The following is a 12394-nucleotide window of genomic DNA, read 5'->3' on the forward strand; positions in this document are numbered from 1 at the left end:
TTTTCAATGTTGTTCATATTTTTGAAGAACCAACTTTGGGTTTGATTTTTGTTCTTTGTGTTTATATTCTGTATTTTGTTTATCTCTGCTCTAATAGTTTTAAATCTGTGGGCCTGAGCGAAGGAAAAATTACAGGGAAGAAATAGCTTGCTCTTTCCGTCACTCATGTTTCAGCTTCCCTGTGAGAGGAGTTGCCTTCCCTCACCCTCCAATCCAATATTGCACCGCTCTTGCTTACCACTCTGTCTTGGTTTATTCATAGTAAATATTTTCACTTAAGTTGTTTATTTTTTTCATTTCTTCATAAGATGGTAAGTTTCAAGAGGTCAGAGAACTGTATTTCTAACTACTAGAATAATACCTTACATACCATAGGCTCTTGATAATATTGTTGAGTGGAGAAATTAAATCATCAAGAAACAAGAAAGGAGAGAAGCAAGACATAAAGAGTGGTCCACAGAAGAAAACAGAGATACAGAATAAAGCATTGTTTCAATGTCACCCATGGTACCAACCCCTCTGCTGTCCCAGGAATTATTCCCTACCAGGAAGTTCAAAAAGAACATTTAGGAAGGATTATGCCACCACATATTGTACATATTGCAAAAGCATGACAGATTAAAAGCCAGACTATCTGTTGCATTTTACATGTATTGGTGTTTCAACTGAAAAGTAAAAAACAAAAAAAAATTCATGCATAATATTTATTGAGAGCTTATTCAAACAATGGCTTTCAACCTAAGATGTTAGTCTTTTCATCTGCTGTAATTTTTATTTTCTTTATTATGCTAGCTTTGAGTCTGCTTTGTTATTTGTTTTCTAGTTCCTTAGGTTGCAAAATTAGATTGTTGGTTTGAGATTTTTAATTTTAATATTTTATTTTTAGAGAGAGGAGAAGAGAGGGAGAAAGAGGGAAACATCAATGTATGGTTGCCTCTCGAGCACCGCCTGCTCTGACCTGGCCTGAAACCCAGGCATGTGCCCTGACTGGGAATAGAACTGGCGACCCTTCAGTTCACAGGCCGGCACTCAATCTGAGTTACACCAGCCAGGGCAAGATTTTTTTTTTGATGTAAGCATATATATATAAACTTCCCTTCAGCACTGCTTGCACTGTGTCCCATAGTTTTGGTTTGTTATGTTTTCATTCTCAGTTATCTCTTAAGTATTTTTTCATTTCCCTTATTTCTTTTTTTTTCCATAAAAAATAGCTATGTAATTTTTACAATTTTGTGAATTTTCCAACTTTTTGTCAGAGAAGGTACTTTGTGTATCTGTTTTTGAAGCTATTCAGATTTAGTTTGAGGCCTTAATACATGGTCTAACCTGAAGTGTCTCATGTGTACTTGTGAAGAATGTGTGTTCTGCTGCTGTTGGCTGGAGTGCTCTGTATCTGTTCAATCTGTTTCATTTGTGTTGAGCCCCCTATTTCCTTACTTAACTTCTCTCTGCCTGTTCTACCCTTTGTTGTGAGTGGAGCATTGGCGTCTTCAACTATTATTGTAGAACTATTTCTCCTTCAATTCTGTCAGTTTTTGCTTCATATATTATGATGGTCTGTCATTAGGTGCATACATGTTCATAACTGCTGTATCTTGTTGCTGTATTGGGTCCTTCTCCCTTGTAACCTTTTTTAATTTAAAGTCTATTTAATCTGATATTAGTACAGCCACTCCTGCCCTCTTTTGGTGACTATTCATACGGACCTTTGTCCATCATTTCACTTTCAACCTGCTTGTGCCTTTGGATACCAAGTCAGTCTCTCATAGATGACATCTTGTTGGATCTTGTGTTTTATCCATTATGCCAGTTCCTGTCTTTTGACTAAAGAGTTTAATCCATTTACATTTAAAGTAATTATTGATAAAGAGGGACTAACTTCTGTCATTGAGTTTTGATTTCTATATGCCATATAGCTTTTTGGTCACTCATTTTATGCACTTCTCTGTCCATTTTCTATAGTAAAATGTTTTAACTTCTTTCCTTTTGTCTATATTCTATAGCTACTTTATGATTACATAAAAATTACATTTAATGTCCTAAGTTTATAGTATCTAATTTCAATTTATAGCAGCTTAACTTCAGGAACAAGAACACTGCAGCTCCATCCCCACACTTTTTGGTTGATATCACCAAATTACATCTTCCTAGCATATAAACTAATTCTTCTAAATGCATTAGTCTCCTAAATTACATCGAAAACAAGATTTGTAGTTACAAATCAAAGTTATAGTAATACAAGCTTTTACATTATTTTTCTTTACATTTTTTTTAAATTATAAGAAACCAAAGGTAGTTACAAACTATTGTCACAATACTAGCTTACATAATGGCTCACACATTTACCTTTACTGAGATCTTTGTATGTCAGTGTGGCTTCGAGGCACTGTCTGGTGTCGTTTTATTTCATCTTGCAGAACCCCCTTGAGCATTTCTTGCAGGGCAGCTCTACCGGTCATGAACGGTATATCTAGCTTTTATCTGGCAATGTCTTAACTTCTCCCTCACTTTTAAGGATAGTTTTTCTGGATATAGATTCTTGGTTTACTTTTGTTGTTGTTGTTTTGTTTTTTAGCACTTTGAACTAGTCCAGTCTTCTGATTTCCAACGTTTCTGATGAGAAACCTGAAGATAATCTTATTGAGGATTCCTTGCATATGATGATTCACCTCTTGTTGCTTTCTCTTTTGAAAGTTTGATTATAATGTTCTTGGTGTTTTTAAATCTTACTTGGGAGTTTGTTGAGCCTCTTTTATGTTTATATTTACATCTTTCATCAAATTTTAGAAGCTTTCAGCCATTTCTTTAAATATTCCCTTCCCCTTTCCCTCTCCTCTTTCTGGGACTCTCATGATATTTATATTGGTCCATTTGATGGTGTTCCATAGGACTTTTAGCCTCTGTTCACTTTTCTTCAGTCTTTTTTCTTTCTGTTCCTTAGTCTCAAACATTTCTATTATGTTATCTTCGAGTTCTGTGATTCTTTCTTATGACTGCTCAAATATGCCTTTAACTCCCTATAGTAAGTTTTTTTTCATTTTAGTTTTCTGATTTGGAATTTCTTCTTGGTTTATTTTTAGGTTTCTGTCTTTTGATATTTTCATGTGGTGGACTCCAGCCAGCAGAGTCCACCTGTTGTGGCTGGAGATGAGAATAAATGCACGGATGACAGCAATCTTGTGGAGAAAAAAGGAAATGGCACAGCTACTCTCTCAAGGGGAGAGTGTCTATGAATGCCTCGGCCACGCTCTCAAAAGGAGAGTGCCCTGACCCTTGCCTAGACAGGCTTTTATTGTTTTTCTTGGGTCTTACATCAGAGAAAGATTTATTATCTATTACATAGGATATTATTGTCTACATTTTAGGTACAATCAAGGAAATAAAAATAACATGCAGAAGGGAATGGAGATGAACTGATTAGCTCTGTCCTTGGGAGAATTCACACAGGCTTTGGAAATTACCTTGAAGATAAACAATACACATTTGTTGTTTTAGACCAGGGTGATGGAGTTTTAGCAAAAGCAAGCCATAGCAGTCATAATGCATTTTCTAGGCCTGATTCCCATGGGAAAACTCGGTTTGAAGGTCTGGCTTCTGTCCACCACTTCACTTCTATAGGTTTTCTATACAGAGCTGAGTCACATTTGCCAGACTGAAACAAACCAGTTCCCTACAATTCCCCATTTTTTTTCTTTTTGTTAAGGCTGTTGTGGTGATGCATGCCCCAAGACTTGCTACTTGCTGGTCTCTTTTGCAACCCTGGGCAAATAATTTGTAAATGCATCATAATATATAAAGCATTATTAAAATCAGTAAACAAGTGGCTCCAATGAACCACTGTCTTAGGTTGAGTCCATCAAACCAGTGTTTTGGGTTTAACAAGTCAAGATTATCATTAAGGGTTTGAAGAATCTCCTACTTAGTTAAGTGTTGAATGTCCTGCAACTTTTGGTGTAATCCCAGTTGCAATTTATTAATTTGTCCCTTTAAATTAGTAGAAAAAGCTCCTCTTAGGTAATGTTGAATATCACTCCAGGAGTATTGGCTGGAGTTCCATTGTAGTGGGGTGACACACAGTTTGGAGAAACCAGGATCACAGGTCAGCTGTTGATGGGTCACTAGCATGTCCTGGCATTCACCGATCCAGCTGAGGACTGATTTGACTGCAGAAAGGTGAGTCAGGATTTCTTGATCAATCTGGGCCTGTTGAAGCATTTCTGTGTGTGACACCGTGGGTAGTTGTGTTCCTTCTGGCTGTTCAGTGTCAGCTGGGCCATCTGGTCTGTCAGCTGATTGGCTTTCATCTCCAGGAAGTGGAGCTTAATGTCTGTTTTGTTCATGATAAGGCTTCACCCTTTTAACTGGAAGGCAGGCAGGACCTGTAGGGATGGAAACACACACATACCCTCTTCCCCAAGTTAAGAGGTCCACAGGGCCCAGCTGAATGCCATCTCTAAGTGGATCTCTGTATAGAACCTGAGGATAAGATGACTTTGTTTCTTTCTTCTGAAAATGTTTCTTAATTGGAGTACAGAGTGATTCATCACAATTTAGAAAATCATAGGTGAACATAGTTAACATAATCAAATTTGGGGGGGGTAGACTCTTGACTCCCTGTTTTTTATTTTTTTTTAAGAAGGTTTTTAAGGGTATGGTGCACCCATTCAACAATTGCCCACCCGACCGGTCGGATTGTAAGGATATTCCAACACTGAAGGGAGGCTTGAGTAGAACGGGAAAGATATCCTGGGCCATTATCAGTTTTAATTTGCTCAGGCTGTCCTAAATAACTAAAGGCCTAAAGCCAATGGGCTTGTATATTCTTTAGCAGATTCTCCTGTCAAAGCAGATGCATGTAGGGCATCAGAATAAATATCAATAGAAATATGAATGTATTTGAGTTTTCCAAAGGGAGAGTAATGAGTGACATCTGTTTGCCAAATCATTTGGGAACTTAGTCCTTGAGGGTTAACTCCTGTGGATGGAGGTACCTTAGTAAGGGCTTGACAGTCATGGCATTCTTTAATAATTTGCTGAGCTTGGGAATGATAAAGAAACAGTCTTTTAACTTTTTCTATTATGTTTTTTGTTTAGCTTTGGGGGTCTGATTTTTGCCCTTCTGGAAGGGCTCTTTTAAGCCTTTAACTCTTGGCCTTCCAGTTTGCAACAGGTAGGGAGCAGTTTTTCAAAAATTAGATGCTTAATTTTCCTTCTTCTTCTTGTTTTTTTCTACTTCTACTTCCCTTCTTCAGTCACTCACTCTAATGTCTTTCCTTCCCATGCTACACAGGAATGTGGCACATATCCTTTTCCTTTATTTCTTCTTACCCTTCTCTTTCATAATCGTTCACTTTCTTAATCCCTTCTTTCTCTTTCTTTTCTTCACTTTCTTATCCTCCTTTTTTCTTTTTCCCTAATACAATCCTCCTTCAACTTACACAGACCATCTTCGACTTACACAATCCTTCTTCAACTTTTCTAGCCCATTTTAGTTTGCCCTTTTAACTCATTCAGACATAACCGACTTTAGAATAACCCACATTCAATCCTATTTTTTTCAAGACTAAATGTCATAATTTATACCTTTCATTACCAAAACCATATATTTTCCCAATTTAATTAAAATTCTCAACTTATAGTGACAACTAAAAGTAAGTAATTAGCATGCTTTAGATGGACAAATTTATGAGGACATTTCACAACTTTCAGAAACAGTTTTTTCTCCCACTGGCAAATACATTTATGTTTTTTTGGTTTTGGTGATTACTGAGTTGCTTGAGTGTGCTCAAAAGTGAGCTGTCTCATTACCTAGTGCCCCTGAAATTTTTAGGGAGACTTGAGAAGAGGCAGGGGAAATACTAAGTTTGGCACAGCTTGTTTCCAGGACCAAAGCAGTGTCTAGGTCTCCAGGAGGAAGATTTTGAGTATTTAAAAGACACACTTTCTCATTGTTTTTCTCCTTGAGCTTTTTACTGTCTGAGAGAAGTGAGATATTTTCCTTTTCTTTTTTTTTATTTTATTGATTATGCTATTACACTTGTCCCATTACCCCCCTTCATTCCCCTCCACCCTGCACACCCTCTCCCACCCACATTCTCCTACTTTAGTTCATGTCCATGTGTCATAAGTTCTTTAGTTTCTACATTTCCCATACTATTCTTGCCCCCCCCCGTCTATTTTCTACCTACCATCTATGCTACTTATTCTCTGATCTTTTCCCCCTCTCTCCTCCTCCCACTCCCCTGTTGCTAACCCTCCATGTGATCTGCATTTCTGTGGTTCTGTTCCTGTTCTACTTGTTTGCTTAGTTTGTTTTTTTGTTTTTGTTTTAGGTGTGGTTGTTAATAATTGTGTTTGCTGTCATTTTACTATATGTGTTTTTTATCTTCTTTTTCTTAGAAAGGTCCCTTTAATATTTCATAAAATAAGGGCTTGGTGATGATGAACTCCTTTAACTTGACCTTATCTGAGAAGCACTTTATCTGCCCTTCCATTCTAAATGAGAGCTTTGCTAGATAGAGCAATCTTGGATGTAGGTCTTTGCCTTTCATGACTTGGAATACTTCTTTCCAGCCCCTTCTTGCCTGTAAGGTCTCTTTTGAGGAATCAGTTGACAGTCTGATGGGCACTCCTTTGTAGGTTACTGTCCCCTTATCTCTTGCTGCTTCTAGGATTCTCTCCTTCATTTTTACCTTGGCTAATGTAATTATGATGCACCTTGGTGTGTTCCTCCTTGGGTCCAACTTCTTTGGGACTCTCTGAGCTTCCTGGACTTCCTGGAAGTCTATTTCCTTTGCCACATTGGGGAAGTTCTCCTCTATTATTTGTTCAAATAAGTTTTCTACTTGTTGCTCTTCCTCTTCTGGTACCCCTATAATTCGGATGTTGGAATGTTTAAAGATGTCCTGGAGGTTCCTAAGCCTCTCCTCATTGTTTTGAATTCTTATGTCTTCATTCTTTTCTGATTGTATGTTGTTTTCTTCCTTCTGGTCCACTCCATTGATGTGAGACCCAGCTTTCTTTCCATCACTATTGGTTCCCTGTGCATTTTCCTTCATTTCACTTATTCTAGCCTTCATTTGTTCATCTAATTTGCAACCAGAGTCAACCAATCCTGTGAGCATCCTGATCATCAGTGTTTTGAACTGTGCATCTGATAGGTTGGCTATCTCTCAGTCACTTAAAGGTATTGGTTCTGGGGCTTTCAGTTGTTCTTCTGTTTGAGCCACTTTTATTTTGTCTAGTCACGTCTGTTATGTTGAGGGGCGGAGCCTTAGGTGTTCACCAGTGTGGGTCAACGCAGTTGCTGAGTTGTGATGCTATATGTGGGGGTGGGGTCCGAGAGGGAACAATGGCACTTGCTCCGCTCTCCGTCGGACTTCAGTGCCTTTTGTCACTTCCCCTGAGCAAACTGGGCCTTTCTGGTGCTGATTCCCGTGTGGGTGGGCTTGTCCACCCTGTGGGTCTCTCCAACGAACTCTCCTGTGAGTCTGGGAGTCTCTCCCAGTGCCTCAACCCCCACAGGTGTTTTCAGTCAGTGCCCTGAGGCTATTTCCGAGCACTGGGACCCTGGGACTGCCAGGTCAACCAGCCACTTTGCATGCAGTGTCTCACTTCACAATCGCTGCCTCACTGGGTCTGCCGGTTGCTGCCCCTCAGTAGGGGTCTGCCGCTGCGGTCTTGCACTCCTGGAAGGCCTTACACACCCGATCCCAATGCTCTTTGTTCTGAGACCCCTCTCAGCCCTGCTGCCTGACACCGCCCCTCCTACTGGTCTGGATGAACGTGTCTATTTTAACTCCTTGGTTGTCCGACTTTCATACAGTTCAATTTTCTGTCAGTTCTGGTTGTTATTCTGTTTCTAAATTGTTGTTGTGCAAGGAGGCACAGTGTGTCTACCTATGCCTCCATCTTGGCCGGAAGTTTTTTTTAAATTATCAACTTAAATTCTTTCTGAGTAGAATTCTTATGATGTAACAACGTTAGAGATCTCATTCTATTTCCTAAAACATTTTGAGACTGAGACGTTACTTTTCAAACAGAAATAAAAATAAAATTCAAGCAAACCAGTATTTTCAAATTAAATCCTCTAAAGGAGGGAGTGAGACACTAGCCTTTATCTCACACCACCTGATGCTGTTTCAACTTCTGTCCAACTTTTTCTTAAATAACTAAGTCTACAGGTCCCTTATCAGAGAGATATTTAACAGCTTTAAAATATGGCTGAATTAGCATAAAACATTGCTTTTGTTCTTGAGAAAGCCCATTTGTGTTGTTAAAAGGTTTCTTTTTTACTTTCGATTTCTGCCCTCTCAGACTCCACAGCCTGTACTAAACCCTAGCTAATTAGCTATTGGGGAGTACAGTGTGGTAGGTCAAAAATGTACTGTTGGTGGGAGACAGTCGAGGAGGGCTGCTTGGTATGCAGGGTACCCTAACCCAGCTTATGGGTTTCAGGTTTTTCCCACGCATCTAAGACTGTGAGGGGGGCTCGAAGTGCCAGGTGACCAACCTTTATATCGCGCTCCCTGACCGAGCCAAGGTAAATTACTGACTGGCATTCCCTGTGAGGCCCCTGCATGTCTCGGGGATTGACCACAGACACCTCCGCAAGGCCCCTACTCACATAGGAACACTTGAGATCTCAAGCCAGAGGGAGGAATGCCTCTTATCTTCGGTGCTTCAACAAGAAGCTGAAACACTCATAAACAACCTTGTTAACTAACTCTTGAGTTCTCAAAGCAATCTTTGGAGTCTGGTTGAAACCGAAACACTCATTTATATCTGCTTTTCTGTTTACGGATGGGTGGAGGGAAAAGGCAGAATCAAAAGGGCTGCAAAAGGCAGCTTTTAAAGAAAGAATATGTAGAGGCGCTTGTAAGAAAAAAAAGCTAACTGAAAGGAAAATTCATTGCTCTCTCCCCAAGCCTAAAACCTGAATGGGGATTGTGCTGCGGGGATGAGCTTGTGTTTTTTACAGTGTGCCTCTCGTTGTGTGGGCATTTGCTTGCAGTTGGCAGAAAACCTACTATTCTTTCCAGGCCCACATCCAACTCATCCTGTCACAGGAGGCTTTGTTGCAGCGAGTGCCCTTGTGGCTTTTAAATGCTGGACCAGTGCCCGCGGGGTGTGGCAATTGCTGGATAGAGAGAGCAAAGCTTCTGCTTACTAATGAGAGTGCAGTCACAGGAGAGGGCAACCTTGGAAAAATATCCCTTTTTCCCTGAAATATAACACACCCTACGACCTTGCCAAAGAGCACTGGGGGCCATGGGCCCTTACTTGTGCTGTTGCGCGCGTTCCAACCACATTGGTGTTGGTCACAACAATGGCTGGTAGCCTTTACGATGGCTGATGGCCTCTGCGTCCCTGTTCCTCCTGGGCGCCAGGTGTGGCGGACTCCAGACAGCATTTTCATTTTGTTCACACATCATTTTCTTTTAGTACTCCACATTTTCCTTTAGTACTTGGAGCTTAAGACAGTTGCTTTAGTCTTTACTAATATATTTGCCATTAAAACCTCTTTAGGGACAGATCCTGTTGAATTATTTTTTTTCATATTTTTTTTAAATATTATTTATTTTTGAATTGACCATGTTCCTATTTCTTTGCATGCCTTGAGTTTTTTTTTAACATTGGATATTTAAATCTAATAATGTGTTAACTCCAAAAATCAGATACTGCTCCCCACCCCCCCAGCTTTGTTCTTATTTTTACTTATTTATTTTTATAGTTGTTGGCCACAGTCTTTGCCACAAACAAGCCTCAATGTGAACATGTTCCCTCAATGGGAACCTTTTCCTCAGGTCTTTTCTTAGCTTTTCCATGGGTGTGCAGCCACTTTCTAATTTTTCCCACACATGCAGTTGTTTTTGAATGTTGGTCTGTCATACCTGGCTCCTGAAAGGAGAAAACAAAACAATGAAATGGGTGGGAGAGAGCACCAGTCTGTTAAGGCTTCTGGCAACCACGTCAGCTAGAGGAGGGGCTTGCAGTAAGGGAAGAGGTGCCACATGGCTCCCAACCTCTTTGCATCTTTGTGATCACAAGTAGCATCAGTGATTGGTACAGACCCATAACAGTTAGGACAGGGTCCTTTTTACCCACCCTAACACTCATATGCTGTGTGCAAGCTGCTGCAGGAACAGGCGAACGTGGCTGGGGACTGGGTGGCTGTTGCTGTGCCATGGGCTGAAATTAACCAAAATTAACCAGTTTACCAGTCTTTATTTATATCATTACTGGTGTTATTTTATCCATATTTTCTGATTGGTCCCAAGAAAACTTTAGTTACCAAACCAATGAAATCCAGTAGTTAACATTTTATAAAAATACAGCTTTATTGTTTTGGTGTTCTTGCATGATACAGACACCGAGTCATATAAATTCAGTCTTCATGTTAACTATATATTAAACAAAAAACTAAAGAAATCAGCAAAACTGCTGCAACATCCCTCTAAACCATGAACTCTTATCAAAAATGCACACTGAGATGATAGAACTATTTTAAATCATTATGCTCTGAAAATTAACTGCTGGCAAGTGTGAATGTTTAAAAAAGCAACAAAGAAAAATGTGTTGTGGAACAAAACTATGGCGGGGGGGGGGGGGGTTCTAAACTGCATACACAGTGCGCCAGGCCAGCCAAACAGCCCCACTGAACATTTCAGCAAAGTATCATCTTTGTCTGACAAAGATGAGGGGCTTGTCCAACTGCAGTGTGATTTTTTATTTTTAAAAATAAAAATAAATTTTTATTTTTTATTTTTATTTTAATCGTTGTTCAATTACATTTTTTCTGTCCTTTATTCTCATCCCGGCTCACCCACCCATCCCTCCCCACCTCCCTCCCATTTCCACCATGCAGTGTGCAATTTTAAAGCAACCTCAGGAAAGCATGGCCAGAAGCCTTGGTGGTCACAAGACTTCAGAACACGCATTCCAGAGGGTGTAACTATAAGAAACACATCCATCCTCTTCACTCCAAAAGCCTTTCCCAGAGCCCTAACTCAACATCAGGTTAGTAAAGTGACTAAGATAAGGGTCAGCATGTGTCTTGGAAACCCACAACTGTAGCAATACATATATTCATGCATATAAAGCCTGGAAAACTCTTGCTGAATTTCAGAATAGAAAGTTTTGAATGTTAACCTCGAGACAGGGTATGATATTGTAACTAAAATTTTCCTTATAAATTTTGATATCTAAGTGCACAAGAGACTGGAGACACACAATTTCCTTCATCTTGTCTCACAGGGGTGCACCAATGCAGGGACTGGTCCCTTGCACAAGTCTCCCAGTGTCCTCTTCAGGCTGGGGCAATTGGAGCAGCTTGTGGGATGGCCCCAAGAACTACACCAGGCTCAAACACCCCCCACAGGCACAATTCAGCCCCAACAATTTCCATTCCTTGCTCAGAAACGGCTCCACACCAGCAGTTCGGAAATGGGAGCACAATGGTGAGGGTGGCCATCCCCATGTCCCAGAAGCACATCATGCTGATGTCCACAGCGGGGTCAATTCCGAGGCTCTGAGGTCATAGGGCTACGGACTGTGGACATGAGGTGTGACTTGTAGGTTTTGCTCAGGCCTGTCATCCAGAATTTGAGCAGCTTGACATTGTCCTCCTCGGATGCTCCAAGGATACTCAGGAGCTTCTGGGTGTCCTCTTTGGGTCGACTGTCCACCTTAGTGAATTTAAAAAGGACCTTCACTTTGCTGTGGAAAACCAAACACAACACTCAGACACCACAGCACGGTCACCAGAGTTCTGGTCCTGGGGCCCCAGTGGCTTCAAAGTCAACCTCAGCCCCACAAGTGGGACTGGAATGCAAGCACTGAGAAGAGACAGCGCATCAGGCAGTGGCCCACTCCTGCACACCTAGCAGTCTCTAATCATCAGCAGTTACTGCCCTGGGTAATGTGGCTGGTGCATCAAAACAGGGAAAATAGACAAAAGAAGAAAATTTTCCTTAAATTCATAAAAGGACTTGGTTGATCCTAAGCTTCTCTGTACTACTGGAAATCAGGACTATGTTTTGACTAATTAAACTACTAAAAATTACCCCCCAAAAAACTACTTAAGAAGGCAGGAGGAAATAAAGTAACTTGCTTTAGTAAAACAAGAACATCTATGATCTGACTTTCAAATTTTAAAGTTAATTAAGCAGCTTCCCTTGGAAACACATGTCACCCCCATCTCACAGGTGAGCAGCCTGAGGCTTGGGGGCACTAGGTCATTTGCTCAGAGGCACTCAGCTAATATATTAAGTGGTGGAGTGGGTATTTGAACTCACGCTCTTAACCTCTACTCTGGACTACCTCTCTTGGCAGCCATGACCTCACCTCTTTCCCTGGAAACAGCTCTGGTTTTCCTCAGCAGACCCACTGCCGG

General features: G+C 40.6%; 1 protein-coding gene and 1 long non-coding RNA gene across 9 annotated transcripts in view; one reads left to right on the plus strand and one right to left on the minus strand.

The window, feature by feature from the left end:
* Window positions 1–12394, plus strand: part of LOC118502063 — a 17827-nt gene continuing 5433 nt past the window's right edge. The window contains exons 1-2 of the long non-coding RNA XR_004904738.1: window positions 1–11; window positions 7272–7277. This is a non-coding gene — a long non-coding RNA (uncharacterized LOC118502063). The remainder of the gene's footprint in view (window positions 12–7271; window positions 7278–12394) is intronic.
* FLCN (folliculin) overlaps window positions 10855–12394 on the minus strand; it is a 20008-nt gene continuing 18468 nt past the window's right edge. For 7 of the 8 annotated variants that reach the window (XM_036032844.1, XM_036032843.1, XM_036032839.1 and 4 more), the window contains exon 12: window positions 10855–11718. In XM_036032844.1, the coding sequence (XP_035888737.1) occupies window positions 11517–11718 (202 nt within the window). In that variant the 3' untranslated portion in view covers window positions 10855–11516. The remainder of the gene's footprint in view (window positions 11719–12394) is intronic. The other variant, XM_036032840.1, reaches the window with a different exon arrangement.

Source organism: Phyllostomus discolor, chromosome 8, assembly GCF_004126475.2.
Source record: "Phyllostomus discolor isolate MPI-MPIP mPhyDis1 chromosome 8, mPhyDis1.pri.v3, whole genome shotgun sequence".
In the NCBI taxonomy this organism is placed as follows: Eukaryota; Metazoa; Chordata; class Mammalia; order Chiroptera; family Phyllostomidae; genus Phyllostomus; species Phyllostomus discolor.